At 54.3% G+C, this 17,230-nt stretch overlaps 2 protein-coding genes and 1 long non-coding RNA gene across 7 annotated transcripts in view; 2 read left to right on the top strand and 1 right to left on the bottom strand.

The window, feature by feature from the left end:
* AIFM1 (apoptosis inducing factor mitochondria associated 1) overlaps positions 1-2,060 on the top strand; it is a 30,892-nt gene extending 28,832 nt beyond the window's left edge. For both annotated transcript variants that reach the window (XM_008509299.2, XM_008509300.2), the window contains exons 15-16: positions 1,263-1,459; positions 1,794-2,060. In XM_008509299.2, coding sequence (XP_008507521.1) covers positions 1,263-1,459; positions 1,794-1,865 — 269 coding nt within the window. In that variant the 3' untranslated portion in view covers positions 1,866-2,060. The remainder of the gene's footprint in view (positions 1-1,262; positions 1,460-1,793) is intronic.
* On the bottom strand, positions 516-16,590 carry LOC139081038 (uncharacterized). The gene is made up of 2 exons (XR_011535981.1): positions 16,381-16,590; positions 516-957 (listed from the first exon to the last, which is right to left on the bottom strand). It is a non-coding gene; the product is annotated as an uncharacterized lncRNA (long non-coding RNA).
* ELF4 (E74 like ETS transcription factor 4) overlaps positions 16,013-17,230 on the top strand; it is a 37,295-nt gene continuing 36,077 nt past the window's right edge. The window contains exon 1 of one of the 4 annotated variants that reach the window (XM_070604766.1): positions 16,013-16,479. The gene's annotated coding sequence lies outside the window, so the exon portion shown is untranslated. Of the gene's footprint in view, positions 16,480-16,512; positions 16,768-17,230 lie in introns of those variants that run through there. The other 3 variants (XM_070604768.1, XM_070604767.1, XM_070604769.1) reach the window with 3 other exon arrangements.

Genomic DNA, 17,230 nt, shown 5'->3' with positions numbered 1-17,230 from the left:
TAACTCCTAGGCCTATTCTCTCTCCCTTCCATGACCTTGGCTGAAGTCATTTAACCTCAGTGTCCTCTTGTCAGAGACGTTTCAAGAACAGATTGTTTTTTAAGGAGAAAGCAAGACATATGGAAATGTAGGTCTTTTTCCTGTGTAATCCAAATGAATTATATATACTGACTCCTTAATTCTGACCTCTCCTGGGAAGTGTATCCAGGAGGGGGACCCAGGGGCTTATAAACTCCAGGTCACCACTCTGTCCACTGGGCAGTATTACTTGGAGCCTGATTGTTCTCAGAAGACAAGGTACCTCCTCCCCATACTACCCCCTCCCCAAGAGGAAACACCTCCACTATGCTTTTTCCATATGGAAATGCCTTCTCTTGCTTTGGCCAGTGTCTCTCTAGCAGCGCTGTCCAATGCAGCTTTCTGCTATGATGGCAATGTTCTATCTCTGCTCTGTCCAACACATCAGCCACTAGCCGCATGTGGCTATTTAGCATTTGAAATGTGGCTAGTGCAAATGAGGAACTGAATTTTACATTTTATTTAATTTTAATTACAATAAATTAAATTTGAATTAATTTTAATTAGAATAACTATATGTGGCTAGTGGCTGCTGTACTGGACCCTACAGCTCTAGAATGTTTCTCAGAGGACAAGAGCAAGTCTTCTGCAGTTTGAAGAAATCCAGACACCAGGAAATATCCATAGCATAAATTTAAAATGAGATAGTAAGGGCCTGCCTGGTGGCGCAGCGGTTAAGTTCGCACGTGCCCTTTCAGCGGCCCGGGGTTCGCCGGTTCAGATCCCAGGTGCAGACATGGCACTACTTGGCAAACCATGCTGTGGCAGGCGTCCCACATATAAAGTAGAGGAAGATGGGCACAGATGTTAGCTCAGGGCCAGTCTTCCTCAGCAAAAAGAGGAGGATTGGCAGCAGATCTTAGCTCAGGGCTAATCTTCCTAAAAAAAAAAAAAAAGAAAGAAAACAAGTAAATGAATAAATAAATAAAATGAGATAGTAAGGGAAGGAAGTTTTGGGTCAGACTGACCGAGTGCCCGTAGCTGGCAGGGAAGAGCTTTTGTTGGCTTTGTCAATGGAGAGGGGCTGGAGAAGGCCAATGTTTATTGAGGGGGTGTAGAAAAACAATCATCTAGAAGCAGATTGAAGCAGGTGTTGAAGGACACTTGCCTTCTAGAATTTCCCAAGCTCATAACATCTGACTGTGTTTTGTTTTGACTTTGTTTGTTTGGGGGGTTGGCCACAGGTACTGGTATCCGATCAGAGAGTGAGACAGAGTCTGAGGCCTCAGAAATCGCTATTCCTTCCGGCAACCCTGCAGTCCCCCAAGCCCCCACCCAAGGGGAGGACTATGGCAAAGGTGTCATCTTCTACCTCAGGGACAAGGTGGTGGTGGGGATCGTGCTGTGGAACATCTTCAACCGAATGCCGATAGCAAGGAAGGTAAGTGCCTGTCAGAGCTCTTAGGGGAACATGGGAAGTGTGGACCAGAAAATGCTCCCGTGACTTCCTCAGGTGCCCTGCTGTGCATTGTCCACCCAGGTCAAATGGTGCCTGAGCAGAAGAAAGGTATGGCTTTGGCTCAGGAATGTGTCTTTTTCACTCAGGACTTGGCTGGGTGGCCTGGGAGTGGGCCAACACTCATTTGGGGTCAGTAGAAGACTGCTCCCACAACTCCCTCCCAGTGTGATGTGGGGCCTGGCCCAGGCTGACACTGTGTGGCCCAGCCTGAGTGCACACGGAGTGAGTTGGTGACCCCTGTTATTCTCTCCCTCAGATCATTAAGGACGGTGAGCAACATGAAGATCTCAATGAAGTAGCCAAACTATTCAACATTCATGAAGACTGAAGCCCCTCAGTAGCGGAAGCAAGCACTTCACCATCCCTGACAGCAGCTCGGATGGGTAAAGGAGCATTTTGTATTCAGCAGACTTCCTCTGTGTGTACGAGTGTGAATGATCAAGTCCTTTGTGAATATTTCAACCATGCAGGCAAATTCTTAACGTTCACATCACTAAATAAAACCTGATTCTTCTAAACTAAATTCTCTTCTCTTTGAGGGGGAGTGGGTGGGTAAAGGGAGGAAAGCTGCGCATATTAGAGAGCAAGCAGAGTGGAGCTCCTACCGAGGGTGTGATTTTTGTCGGCCTTACATTCCCTGCTCCACACTCTGCACTGCCTTCCGTTCCCTGAACTCTCTCACCCCTCCAGCCCTCTCTGTACGCACCAGCAGTGGCCTCTGCCCATAGCACTCGACCCTTCTCCGCTCCTCTGGGGAAGCTCCTGCTCTCTGTGAAGACTTTCCTGGCCCTTCCAGGCCTGTTCCCTGTTTATATAGCTCCCTGCTGCTCTGCGGCTTCCTGGAAGCCAGAGCCATGGCTTTAATGTCTTGCTCATGGTTATATCTCCAGAGCTTAGCACAGGTTCTGGCTCACAGTAGGTGCTTAGTAAATCACTGTTGAATGAGTGAACACATAAACATATGGAATAGCCTGCTTTACCTGGAATAGCTCCTGTGTGTACCCACTGTCACAGCTGAATTGGTCCTGTGGGGGGGCCATAAAGGACATTTACTGGGAACAGGAACCGGGGTGCAGAGACCTGGTGCTTCATGGCTAAACCTGGAGACTGACTCCTTGAGGGATCATGATCTCAACTCCTCCGCCCACGGTCCCCCAAACTAGAAGCCTGCCCTCTGCCAGCTCCTCTTATCTAACTAGGCTTGTAGGCACACCTCATTTGACACAGGATTTCCTGCGAACAGGAGTCAACATTTCAGAAATCAACTCCTGCTTTGCATTTCAGATTACTTAACTTTTCAAAATCAAATCTTATTTCAATTAAGAGGAAAGTTTTACTGCTTTCAGGATTCCTATCATGGATCTTTTTGTAAAGAGAAAATTATTACCAGTCTAGATTTTTTCAATATTGGGTTTGTTTAAAGGGAGTTGCAGCTACGACGAAATCCCTTCTAAACACTAGAGCAAGAAACATGTCCACTTTAAGAGTTAGCTGCCCTAGAACAGGTTCTTACTATGTGTGTACAGGTTTAGTGAAACATGATCTGATGCAGGACACATCCAAATCCATACGCAGGAAGCTCATCCCGTGGCCTGTGAGAGGATTTATTATACATTAAGAACTGCTGCTTCCACAGGTGGCGGTAAGACACGCTAAGATCCTGAAGTGGTTCACAAATCATTTTTAAAAAGACCAACTTGTGATTTGTTTTAGTGTTTTGTGAAATTTAGTCTAATTCTCTGACAGTTGTCATCCTTGCATGGTATGTCGTTGTAATTCACTTAATTAAAATGAAATGATCTATTCATATAATCAGTGTTCATTTTGTGCCTACTATAAGCCAGTGAGATGCCAGAATAGGAACATGGGGAAAACATGGCCACTTGTCTTAACGAACTCTGGTGTCAGTGAGGAAGGCAGACTTGTGAACGTGGACATACAGTACAGCGAGGTATGTCCATAGAAAGGTAACGCAAAGTACTGTGGACACACCAAGAAGGGAGAGATCCACCAGAGCATCCACCCTCAGTCAGCCACTGCTGCTGGATCACTTCCTAAAGCATCACTCGGACCATGTCCACCCTCCGCCCCTGCTGAACAATGTACAGTGACTCCCTGTCACCAACCACATCAAAGTCAAATCTTGCTGGGAACTCCTGCTCTCAGCCCACTCTGCCTGTCTGACCTTTCCCATGACCTCACACCCACGTGCACATGCACGCATACACATCTGGTCTATCGCCACCTTTAAACTTCTGTTCATGCCCTTCATGTCTGGAATGCCATTTTACCTGGAATTCCTTTTTACCTATCCAAATCTTCTGCATCTTTCAAGGCCCAAATCAAGTCCTATCTTGATGATGTGGGACCAGTTGGACAAGTGCCCATACATATTTCTCTCATCTCTGAACTGCAGTTGCACTTACTGCCTTTGAACTTCATTGTTCTGTAGGTCATTCTCTGCATTATTAGTGTTCGCTCCCTAAATGGATTGTAAACTATCCCAGAGCAGACACTTGTTCTCAAGATGGGGACCACGTGCTCCACCCACCAAAGCCCTGGCAAAGTGCTGAACAAGTCCTTGGTTGCTTGGTTGGATGATGCTAGATAACAGGGCTTGCTGCAAAAATGAGCCCCTGCCTTGTGGCCTCTGTTCTCTGCAATTCAGGTTATGGGAGGACGTTCAAACCCCCTTCACTTCACCCACTGCTGCGACTCGCCACTTAATCCAGGATGTGTTTGATCTGTCCAGGCCCTCAAGGATCACAGCGACCAATTTCTGACTGTACAGCCAAACACTGCCACTTGAGGTTTGGCCCTCAATAGCAGGCCTGTGATTAGCTGGGCCACAGCACGGGGCGGTACCAGGCTAGTCACACCCTGCAAAGAAGAGTTGGGGCTCTGCCAAAATATCAAGCATTTGGAGCCCACCCACTTGACTTCAGCCTCACTCTTCTTTGCCATTTTACAAATGACATCCAATGGCATCCCGTCACCACTTCGTGATGGTACTAGCCTTTGCCTGGCCACCTGTAAGGCACAGCAGGCAATGTCCTCGTACTTTAGCTGGAGGGATGGACCCGAGGGAAGGAAGTGTGTTTGATTGGAAAGGGGTCAGAGTAAGCCTCTTGGTGGAGAATGAGGTCAACATATGTGACTTTTTTGTTGTTGTTCTAATCAACAGGGCCTGTTTTGGAGACAAGAGGCTTAAAGCAGAAAGGGATGGGGGTGGGGAATCCACAGTGACCTACTGCAGCCTGTTTCCTTGAAGGAAAATCAGCTTCTCTAGAGACCCATTTATACAAAGGAACTCTCCCCTCCCTTCCACCACTACCCCTTCCCTTTCCCGCTCCTCTCCAAGTTTGGCTGCTGCAATATCCCCTCTGTCCTTCTCTGACTCCACCTAAAGCGGGGCACCCTTGCTGACCTAGAGATGGTTGGGACTCAATCCCAGTGCCTTGCTCTCAGGGCAGAGGGGAAGCCCTGCTGGGCCCAGAGGTGAGTAGGACTGCCTCTAGCCTCTTTCCCATCTTATCAGGGAATTTCTGGTGGGCACAGACACATGTACGCAAAACCACACACAGAGACGCACGGCCCAAGCCAGTGATGACGTTCCCCTGCCTGGCTGGTTCCACAGATGGGTGTGACTGGGTCAGAGTACAGGGAGGGTCTAAATATTTAGATACTGGACTGCCAAGCCCTGGTTGGAAAACAGGGATCATCTCAAAATGGACATTTTGAGAAAGAGAAACACAGTCCCTGGTATCCTTCAGAAGCTGGCCAGAGACTGTCGGCTAGGCCTTGGTGTTGCTACAAACTGGCCTGGCGCTCACTGCTAGGCCTGGGTGTTCTGTTGAATGTAAACAGATTCACAAGACATTAACAGCGTACAAGGCCACTCTGACCAGGGAGGATCTAGACAAAAAAACAAGACTTACTCCATAATCATGTGTGAGCACAGACAAAAACATGAACGTTCCCCAAACCATAGAAATGACCCTACACCCGCTCTCTCCTGGCTAATCTGAGTGACTGCTGCTTCCTTACAAATTGCAGTTTTAACCTCACCCTAGTCTGCCCTCTTATTGGATAAGATTTATTTAATAAGACACTCAGTCATCGAATTATCCCTGCTTCCTGACAGCATCCAATCCAGAGCCAGCCCCGCTTCCTTAAATCCTCCCCTAAACCACCCAGCCCAGCTCAAAGGCTATGAGAAGTCCTTTCTAGCACCCTCTTCCTGAGACATCCCGTGGTTCCCCATGGAGTGCATTCCCCCTCACTGCAGTGAGCAATAAACCCAGCTTGGGGGTCCGGCCCCTTGGCCTAGTGGTTAGGTTCACTCACTCTGCTTCGGAGGCCCAGGGTTTCGCCGGTTCGGATCATGGGTGCGGACATGACACCGCTCATTAGGCCATGTTGAGGGGGCATCCCACACGCCACAACTAGAAGGATCCCCAACTAAAAGTACACAACTATGTACCGGGGGGCTTTGGGGAGAAAAAGGAAAAATGAAATCTTTAAAAATAAATAAATAAACCCAGCCCATTCAACCACAAGAGTGTCCTGATGGTCTTTGGCTGGTGGGGGCATTGACAATTTGGAGACAGAGCCAAAATATCTTCTGGAGGCCCACTACCAGAGAGAGACCCCGTGAATTTTGCAAGTCTTGTACCTTCCTGAAGACCTTACCTAGTCCCAGGGGAGCCTCCAGGGTCTGTGTCTCAGTTGGGGAAAGCCCAGGACTCGTGTCTGGTGTCTGCAGACAGAGGTGCCTGGCTTCCAAGGAAATGCCTATGATATCTTGGCATTTGCAGCGCAACACAGAGATGCTTCTGGAGGAGCCCCTAACATGGGTGTTGAATTTATGAATACATACATACATTCACAAATGCATTTATTGGTCAGCTAGCAAACATTTACTTCGCAACTACTGCATGCTATGGTAGATAGGCCCTGGAGATAAGAAGATGAGTAATACATAGTCCCTGCCTTCAGTGGCTTTATAACCTAGTGGCAGACACAGACAGGTCACCAGGAACTAGCAGCGCAACATAAATGCTGAGAGTATGATGTGTGAGTTCAGATTGGAACTTCATTACTCCTCAGATTGCTTTATTATTCTGTTTCTATCTAGTCTAGACTTTCCTTTCACTGATCCTTTGATCATGGTTCTTCCTCTATTCTATGGTTTTATCTTCTCTATCATCTCTAGGAACAGAACATGGATATGTTTACCATGCTTAACACAGAGGATGGAGCTGACATTCTTCTTGCCCAAAGAGATTACACCTCTTTCTCTTCTCTTTTCTTCAGCCCCTTCATTTTCCCTCCTTCCTCTCGGAATCTCTGTGGTCTCCCCTCCTTGTTTCCCTTCTCCCTGTGTTTCTTCCTCAGGTTCCAATAAGTGCTCCCTGCCCGTGTTTTTTTCTCTCGAAGCAGTGGAGCTCCGTGGAAAGAGCACTCTTCTGGATTTGAGTCTTGGCTCTGCCATTCACTCCTGGATGACCCAGGACCGCTACTTTCCTAGTCTCAGCAGCCTCATCTGTAAAGTGAGGGGAACAGACTAGATTATCCCTCCCCTCACCTCTAACCTCCTGTGTATGGAGAAGTCTGCCAGTGCTTGCACAGGACTTTCTTCATCTGTCCATGGACTCAGTTGCTTTTCATCTCTAAGGTCCAGAGCAGATGCCAATGGGACCCAAAGCCCTTGGCAAACATCTTCCCACATTGTTCTGCTGTCCTTTTGGCTCAACTAGATGTACAGGTTTTGTTTTTTTTATTTGTTTTTGTTTAGTTTGTGGTTTATGATTCTTTGACCTAGCAAGATATATCTAGACCTAGGACCCCTAGAAATTGCACCTTGCCTTAACTGCTCTCCATGGAGAGTTTGATAGCCGCAAAACTGGGTTCCATGAAAGGTGGCATCCTTCAGGCCCTAAAAAAAGCTTGGCTTCAAGCTCAGAATTTCCCCAGGAAGGCTTTCTGTTGGGACTAATCTCAGTCATGATCCTAGGACATACATTCCTACATAACCATTTAATGGCTCCCAATCCCCAACAAACATGCCCTGCAGAGCTGGTGGGTGGATAGCCACCATAACCCAGGGCAGCTCTCAACTTGATGGCAAGATAAGAGCTCAGAAACCGCCCCCCCACATATGCCATGTAAGCCCCAAGCCCTGAGACCAACCTGTACACCCCCCTTGCTCTTGGTCCATGGCCATTTCCACATTGGCCATGGCCTTGGCAGAGCCCTGGCCCAAAGTACATTGGCAAGTGAGCCAGGAAGCTTGCAAGCTTCACCACGCGGCTCCTACAGTAGTGACAAAAGGAAACTGAGTACAGGGAAAGAAAGAAAGTCCAGTGTCACGATTTGCTGGGCAGAAAAAGATGGTTAAGGACCGCTGCCCCTCCAGAGGGGAAGAGGAGTTTTAGGCATTTTGGAGGCCAGCAGGGGCCCTCTAGCTTGAAGCCTTCCCTCAGCCACCTTGTAGAGACTAATATCCCAAGCAACCAGTGTGGGATTCTGGTCTCCTGCTCCAGTGGCAGTCCTCAAACTAGGGGCACAGTGCGTTGTGGGGGGAGGTAGGGGTGGTGGTGAAAACAGTTAGAATCCTTGGCCTTAAAGTCACCTCTACTTCAACCTGGCCTAGGCCAGGACCACGTTCTAGGAGGAAGGGCCCCCTCTCAGGTGATCAGCTTGACTAAATGCAGGGGTCAGGGCAGGTCATGGCTCGGAGCACCCCACATTTGTCCTGGTGCTGGCCTGTTCATTGGAACAGTAGGATCCAAAGGGACCTCAGCTTCCAAGTGACCTCCCCAGCCAGTCCAGAAGCCCTGAGGAGAGAAGGAGGTCCCCAAATGCCCTCCCCTCAGCAGGCGCTCCCTGTGTGAGGTGGATACTTGGGACAGGATGCCTCGGTGGGAGTTTTGCCCAAAGTTGCAAAGACGCAGTTCCATCCCGGGAATTCCCTGTGCGCCCCACGACAGCGCAGAGTGCCCGGGCTGGGACAGGCGCGGAGGTCTCCGTGGGGACTCTCGCCTGCCACCTCCCTCGCAGCTGGCCCGCTGAGTCCGTCCTGGGGAGTCCGGAGGCGCCCTCGCTCTCCTGACGGGACAGGAGGAAGGGGGGGCGGGAGCAGGAAAGAAGGGATTGAGGGGAAGTTTCAAGGGGTGTGCCGGGGCGGGGGGGGGGGGGGTGGGGGGAGGATTCTCATGAGTCAGCGGATCGGGCTCCTTGTGACTTCACTGCTTCCCGAGAAGAGGCGCCCGGGGCAAGAGGCCGCTCGGAGCGCAGCAGCAGGAGTGGAAGGTCGGAGCGCCGCCGCCTCCGCCGGGCCGGGCGCGGGGCAGGGCTCGGGGCTACCCAGGCCGCTCGGGACTGCGGTGGCGAGAGGAGGCCGCGCGCCCGCGACGCAACTCGGGCCACAGGAGGCGACCTCGCCTCCGCCTCCGCCCGCGCCTCCTCCCCCCATCCCCACGCCCCTGCCAGCTGCCAGTTCCCGCCTCAGCGCGAGTGGCCGTGCAGCGCCCTCCGCCTGCAGGTGGCGCTGCGGAGGCGCCCTGGGCGCACGCCCGCGGCCGGGGTGGAGCTCGGCCGCAGCGGGGAGCCCGGGTTGGGAAGGCGCGCAAGCCGGGAACGGGGGTGGCGAGGGACAGGCTGGAGGGGCCGCCGGAACCCCCCTGCCCCTCGGGCCAGCGCTCGCACCCGAGCGGCGGGAGATCCAGAGAGCCGGCCTGCTGTGCTAGTGCCCGGGCGTAGGGCTGGCTCGGGCGCGCTTCTTCACAGTCCCTCGGGCCACCTCCTGGGCCCCGCAGGGCTCGGGGCGGCTTACTTTCAGCAAAGGGATTGCGGTTTAGGGGCCATCTTTCGTCTCCTCTCCGGGGGTGGCGCTCTTGACCCGCGGGCAGTAGAATGGAAACTTTGAGTCACGTCTGGGGCATTGGGGGTGGGTTTCCCTGAACGGCCACTCTCTAGCCAGGCTCCCTTAAGACGAAGAATGCATCTCTTGCATAGGGATAGACTGGCCAAGGCTGGGGCGCAGTCTGGGATCAAGGCTCGGCCTAGATGAGGGATAAGGGGTCAGCTCAGCCTTGGGCTGGATGACGAGCGATGCTTAGGGATTCTTGCTTGTCCATCCAGTCTTCAGCAGCTGTGTAAGAAAAAAAGCCAAGAGGCCCATCTGGGGCTCAAACTTGCAACCTTGGCCTTGGTAGATAGAGCTTTGTGTCCTACCTTCGTGCAGGCCCTGAGCTATAGAAGCCATGATGCTGCTGACCTTCCCCGTGTTGGTTCATGGTTATGTGGTGGCTGTTTGGTTAACATATTGAGAGTATCAGGGCACAAAAATAACCTGTGGCCAGACACCTTTAAGCTGAAAAAAAAAAGTTGTTGGGGGCTCCAGCCTCACCCTTTCCAGAGGCTCCAGTGGCTATTCCCATGATACAACTTTACATATAAATAGATGGGTAGAGTGTGTCTCCCTTTTCTGTGCCAAGATATAAAAGTAATGCCCTGTACTAATGTTCTGGGTGCCTCTTCTCCCCTGTCAGTCAGTCCAGCTCCCCTGCTTTCAGAATGTCCAAAGCCATCTGAGAAAGTTATCTAAGGATTTTCCATAAAGAAGAGGAAAGGGGAAAAAAACCCCAAAGGATCCTAAACGTTCCCAGGTTTCACTGTGTGCCAGGAGAAATACCGTCTGTCTCCCGCCCAGACCTCAGAGCCCGGGCCTCCTTCCTACAGGGCGGTGCCCAGCTATTCCTGGAAACCCCCTCCTTTTTACTAACCCCTTCCTCAAGGTGTCTCCTCCCAGAGCATGACCTAGGAAAAGGATCATATTGTGAAAGCTTGATCTCCCCTGTCCTCTCTTTCTTGAGCCCAACCTGACCTGCCAGAGTCCTCAGCCTGCCCCTTGCCTTGATGCCCTCCCGCTGGCTTCTCCTCCCGGAGCAGGGCCTAAGCTGTGGCCTCTCCCTCCAGCCTGGCGCTGTGCCCCACCAGGTGACTGGGAGAGGATCTGATATACTAATTTGTGTTAATGTGATAATAGGTGCTAATGGGGTCAGGTGCTAATCACAGGCCAATTTCTAGCCCAGCCTCACTGCCTCAACCCGGAGTGGAGTGGAGGCTGCAGGGATGGGAATTTCAGGCTGACTAATCTCCACAGCCGGCTGGAGGGGGCGGGGGAGTGGGAGGAACCGAAGCCCAGGGACGATCCCAGGGTGCTGGTGCCTTCGAGCTGCTGCCTCGGTTTCAGTTTCATCCTTGGCTGACACTTTCCTCCGATGAGTGGAATTGCTTTGGTTTCCCTCCAGCCACTCTCCCCTCCCCAGCTGCCCCCCTTTTGGACTGCTAGCTTCCCTCAGCCAGCCCTTCACTTCATGAGCGGAGAGATGGGAAGATAATTTTGGCAGTGATGAGGAAAAAATGTACACGTAGACACCCTCAGACGCACAGGCTCACATACCATACTGCCTTGCAGACACACACATGCATACGCCCTCCACAAACACAGATGCACGCACGAGGGGACTCAACACATCCAGAGTTGAGCCCACACGCATGCTCACGCGCGCGCGCACACACAGGCTCCGGCCTCACTCATATCTGAGACCCACATCGACACACAGAGGCAGGCAAGGCCCTACAGAGACCCATCCCACACACAGACCCACACAATCACTCCCATACTCACACACAAACCAGCAGCAGAGCCGAGTTGGATAGCTTCCTCAAAAGAGGGCTGGAAAGTTTGTTTGCTGCCAGCGAAGGGGCCTAGACATTCCGTGAAATGACTCATACTGCACCTTTATAGACATTAAATGTTGTGTTTTTCTGGATTAAACAACAACAACAACCCTCGACCCCTGTCATGGGGGCAGGGTGGGGAAACTGAGGAGTGGCTGCCTTCTTATTGGGCCTCTGTCCAGCGCCTGTCTCAAGCTTGTCCTCTCCCCTCTGTGGGATGGGGCAACCATGAAAGAGCAGAATCATCTACCTCCTGGTACAAACCTCAGCCCGGAACCGCCCCTTGGCAGGATGTGAAGTGGGTGAAATTGGGGGCTGACGAGTCCCCCTCACAGCTTCTCTCCACTACCCCACCTCATCCCGTCTCAAGGATCTGGAGTGAAGCCCAGTGTCCCCACTGTGGTGTCCCAGTCTGAGCCCTTCCTGATCTTTGCTTCCATTCAAGTGTTCCTCCCCAACTCTCCTGGGTCTGTCCTTACTGCCACCTCCCTGCACAACTCCAAGGGGCGCCATTCGTCGTATATAATATGCAGCACTCCATGCAATGTGACTGGAGCCCCCTCCACTTCCCTGAGCCTCCTCTCCATCTCAGGAAGGAATGTCCAGCTTAACCGCTGCTGTGTCCTTGTCCTCCAGCATACTCAAGGGCTCAAAGAAATTGCTGGGCAATTTCCTCCCACAAGGCCTCCATGTGTTGGTGTTCCTCTGCCCCACCATCCCAATCCCCACCTGCTAGCAGCAGCCCCTTGGGCCAAGGCCTCCTTAGGCCCACTCTTTTTTCCTGCGGGCCATGAGGGGAGGCATCTTTGGAGCATCATTTCGAGTCTCTGAGGGGCTGTGGGGCACAGTGAGGCTGCCCGCCACACGAGATGGGTGTTGGGCCCGCAGATGTTGGGGGTTGAGGGGTTAACGCTGGTTCCACTGGACAATGGCTTGAAAACTCTGGATGCTGTGCTGCCTCTGATCGGCGCCCCAGAGCAGGCGTCTGCCCTCGGCCCTGGGCCCTGGGCCCTGGGCCCGGGGACTTTTCCAGGCTGAGCCCTGGCTCCAAGATAAGGATAGGGACAAGTGGGATTAGAGACTCCAGGGGGCTTGCCCTCATTTGCTATACTCTGCCTGAAGCCACTTCTTCCTTATTTTTTGCAAATGAACCACAGGACTCGGCCTCCCCACCTCCCTCCACCCCTCAAATCTCCCACCAACCCAGAAGGCCGGCCTGAAGGGCACTGGATCTGTTTCCTCAACACTGGGCCCGCTGCCCCGGCTGTGCGCGCAATGGGGACAGGGCCTCCTAGCAGCTGCCGCACCCAGGGCGGACGCGGCGAGTGTTCCCTCAAGGCCTGCAGCACCTCCTATGTCAGGCTGTTGTCTCTCTCCAGGCAGGCCCCTGAGCTGCTGTCTGGCCCTCCAAGAAGTGAAACCTAGCGGTCCTCCGAAGTTTTGTAAGGGCTCTCGCGATGCTGGGGCCTGTGGCAGCAGAGGCCTGGAGGGGAAATGTATAACTCTCCATTTTAAAGAGCAGGGTCAGGTGGGGGGGCCAAGTGGCTTTCCAAGAGCCCAGTCGAGGAAGGTGGCTGGCCTGATGAAAATCATGATCTGGGAAGTTGCTCCCAACTGCATCCTCCCAACTGCCTGCCTGTGCTTTGGCCCGGGCACAACCCCACCCCCACTACCCCCCAAAACGGGCCAGGGCAACAGACCGTCATCCCGGGAAGGAGCATTTGGGCATAACCTATCCCAAAGAATTCTTCCGTTTTGCAGCTCCTCAACAATCTTTTTAGAACAAACACTCCTTGCAACCTGGGACTTAGAGATTTCTGTCTGTCATTTGGATCTATCTTGTCATGGAAACCCAATAGAGGCAAACCTGGAGTTATTGAACATATCAACAGAGGAATGATTGCTGGCTGTGTAGAAAGGATTACAGGGGGCTTCTCAGCTTTACAGGTGGCAGGATCCCTTTTAAACTATAACTTCTCTCCTGGCTTTTGAATATGCTTCTCATTCCAAGAGTCTGATTGATAGGTGACTTTTCTAGCATGTGTCTCCTGGGAAGTAGGGGCCATGGCCACAGAAACTGTGGCACCGTGGTATTTTGTTCTGGTCACAGGCTTGAATAGAATTTGTTGAGGCCAAGGGGTTAAGGGAGGGGAGAAGCAACCAGCCACCTTGTCTCCGGAGAACCTGGGGTGATGTGCAGAAGAATGCAGGCTATCAGGCCCTGCTTGAAAGAGGGGGCAAAGAGGGGCTGAGAAGCTTGCCAAGGTGGAAAGATAAGTTGAGGGCAGAAGTGGGGAGGTGGCCCTACACTGACTGTGGGCAGCCAGGAGGCCCCTTTGCTCCTGGAAGGACCCAGGCTCTGAGGCCTGAGAGGACCGAGTTGGGGTTGGAGAGTGGGGGACAAACAGGGACGGAAGGAGAGAGGCTGAGAGTGCACACTGGATGGTGCAGCCCTAGCATCCACGGGCAACTCGAGAAGGGGAATTCCTGCCAAGTCAGGGAATGAGCCATTGGCAGAGACAGCGTGGCTGTCGTCAGGACTGGTGATCTCAGGCGGCCGGCCCCACCTGGCTGAGGCTCACCCAGTGGGTAGGTAGAAGAGCAGGGAGCCAGGAAGGGAAGGGCCGGCAGGCTGGGGAGAAGCAAGGTCATCAGGAAAGGCAGCCAGGCTGACCTGGAGCCACAGAGTCAGGAAGGTCATTCAGGTGGCCCATGGCTCCCCAAGGTAAGGTCGGCACAAGATTTTCACCAAGGGGGGGGGGTTTGCTTTGGCTGCAACTCCCAGATCATGGGGCTGTGGTCGGTTCCCAGTGGCTGGGGAAGGTGGGAACTTATGGGATTCCCACAAGCCATGGGCTCCAGGTCACTGGCAGGCATTAGGGTCAGTCACTGTGAGCTGGTCAGCATAGCGCTGACCTCTCTCCCTGTCCTTCCCAAGAGGAAGACCTCTCCTCTGGTTCTTCCCTGCCTTGAGGGTTCAGCCTTGGTTTAAACCACAAACACTCCTAAGAGGGATCCACCATTAGTCCTGAGCAGCATCTGGCCTGGCCTATCAGACTTTGTCCCGAGAGCTGGGTTGAGAAAAGTGAAATGAGGATGAAGATGATGCTGCGGGTAGCTAACATTTATTGAGGGCTTACTAAGCACCAGGCACTGCCATAGACATAGGTTATCTCATTCAATCCTCAGCACAGCCTTGTGAGGTAGGTTCTTATTATCCCCAATGTAAAACACAAGGGAAGTGAGGCTCAGAGAGCTTGAGTGACATGCCCAAAGACACAACTGGTAAATGGTGCAGCTGGAATAGGAACCCAGGTCTGTCTGATGTTAGAGACCACTGAACTCTTAGCAAAATGGGACAGTGCGTGTGCATGTGTGTGTGTCCATTAGGAGTTTCAAGGTAAAGGTAAAGGGGGCTTAGGGATGGCTGGGACCTACCACAATTTTGAGAGGAAAGTCTTACGGGCAAGAGACCAGCAGAGAACTGTGTGTCTCCAGAATCCAGAATCCCCTGGGGAAAGCGTGCCCACTTATAAAAGAACAAAGTGGAAATTTCTTCTTGGTGCTTATTTCAGTGACTTGGCTATAGGTAGCCAAGCGGTCTCAAGGACCAGTGCCCCTGTCTAGCCCCTAGGTCTTCTCCTGGAAATCTGTAATCTGCAGCTGCCTTCACCAGCATCATCCACCATCACTCCTGTCCTCCAGTTCTGTGCCAAGGATGATCCTTTCTCAAGGCTGAGGAAGCAGGCAGATACTGCTGGCGGAGCAGGTCCCTGAACCGCAGGCCCTTTGGCCAACCTTGCCTCTCATAGGGCCCTCCTCCCCTGGGGCCCCATCAGCTTTACTGCTTTCTGCCAAGGAGATGCAAGGCCTGAGGCCCGAGGCCTGGCTGGGCCCCATCTCCTGACCGTGCTGGAGCTATAAGGAGTGACAATTCCTAGCCAACTCCTCCTAGAGCCTCCTAGCTGGGGGTGGGGGGGGAGGGCTGGTATGGATGCTGAGGCAGGCCAGAGGAGAGGGTAAGGGGGAGATAGAATGGGAGACTTGGGTTCAAGTGGGTGCCTCAAGCAGAGCAGCCTGGCTTTGGACAGAAGAGGGGCATAGCTTTCTCCCAGCACCACAACTCTGGCCGCCTTTGCACCTGCTGCACCAGCCCCTCTCCCCCCAAGACTTCCCCTGATCCACATGCTCCTGGCCTCCCCCACCAGGAGCCTTAGGCTGTACTTCCTTAAGAAGTCCCCCAAACTCTCCAGTCACCCCAAGCGCACGACGCATTTGGCCCAGGATTCCTCAGTGTTTGGCATGTAGTTCCCAAATTGTATCCTCTGGGCATCTCCTGGCCTCACCCACTCGCTCAGCCCGCCCTCCTGCCAGGTCTGCGCACAGCAGGCGCTCAATAATCTGGAGTGCAGGGCTGGGGCCAAAGGCTTCATGCGAGTGGACTGCACAGGCCGAGGGGGCTGGACATCACCCTCCAGAGTCCCCCGGGAAAGGATTTCTCTCTGAGGCATTGTGCGGGGGCTTCGCCGGGAAGGGCCCCGACAGGGAGCTGAGAGCCCCAGGACCCGCCGCGTGTGAACAGAGTGGGGCGCGCTGGCCACGGCAGGGTCTCGAGACATGGGCTCTGCGGGGGCCCTGCTCTTGCCGTCCCCCGGGGGCGAGTGAGCCGGGAGGGGAAGGAGAGGCCGCCCGGGCCCCTGGCACGGCTCCCCCTGCCGTGCTGGCGACCGCGGCGGGCCGGGGGTGGAGGGGCGCTGTTTCCACCAAGACGCCGCGTCCCTCCCTCGCTCCCTCCCCCACCCCGCCCGCCTGCGGTCCCTCCCGTCGGTCCCTCCCTCCGGCTCTTCCCTCCCTCCCGCCCTGCCTCCTTCGCGCCCGCCCCAGCCGCCGCCTGCGGGGACGTGTGTGTCTCTAGTGCAATTTCCCCTTTCGCTCGGTTGTCTCAGTGCAGGTCTCCGCTGGCTCCCGCCCCCTCCCCGGGCGCCCCCGCCGCCCCCTCCCTCGGCCTGGCCCTCCTGGGCTTCCACCCAGCTCCCCCGCGCTCCACCCCGCCCCCCGGAGTCGTTTTATCAGGGGCGCCGCCGCCGTCTCACCTGGTATTTGCATCTCGCCCTCCAACTTGCCATTGGCGGCGCGACGTGTGGGAGAGCCCTGCGCCTCGCCCGCCCGGACCAGCCTGCCCCGGCGCCGAGGTGAGTCACGGGCGCGGGGCCGCGGGGGCAGGCGGGCAGGGAGGAAAGGAGGGAGGGAAACAGGGAGGGGGACGGTGGCCCCGGCGGCCGCGGGGACCGACCGGGCGCCGCGCTCAACTTCCACTTCTCCTTTCGCCGGCGCCGAGGTCCCGGCGCCACTTAACCGGCCCGGCTTCCGAGGGGAGAAGGTGGGCTGGCCAGGCTGGGGACCCGCGTCTCGGCCCCCTGAGCGGGGAGGGGACCACGGCGACCGACCCCGGCCCGGCGACCGAGCCCACTCAGCCTCAGGTACGTCGATGGCGCCGGTTCTTCGAGCCTTCGGAGACCTCGAAAAGTTTGCCTGAGGGCGGGCTCGGGGGCGCCGGGGCTCCAGCGTGTAGGGGTTGGGGGCCCAGGGAAGGATGGGAGAGCCGCGGCGTGTCGAGTCCCGCCCTTGCCTCGCCCCACCGCGTGTGTGTTGGGGCACCCGAGCTCCTGATCCCGGGGTAGAAGCGGAATCGATTTCCCGAGTTGGGGCGGGGGCCAGTCTTCCCGCGACCCGGGACAACTGTGACAAGGCCAGTCGTGACAGCAGGCCCCCAAAAGCTCGGTGCCCGAGGGCAAGAGGTCGGGCGGGAACTGTGGTGGGGCTGCTAGATTGATCGGGCGACCCCTAGGGCTTGCTTCTATGGCCAGGCGCCTTAGGGTAACACGCACGCACGCACACACACACACACTCTCTCTCTCTCTCTCTCTCTCACACACACACACA

The sequence above is a fragment of the Equus przewalskii genome, chromosome X (assembly GCF_037783145.1).
Source record: "Equus przewalskii isolate Varuska chromosome X, EquPr2, whole genome shotgun sequence".
In the NCBI taxonomy this organism is placed as follows: Eukaryota; Metazoa; Chordata; class Mammalia; order Perissodactyla; family Equidae; genus Equus; species Equus przewalskii.
Note: the sequence above shows the minus strand (reverse complement) of the source record. Positions and strands in the feature narration are given on the sequence as shown.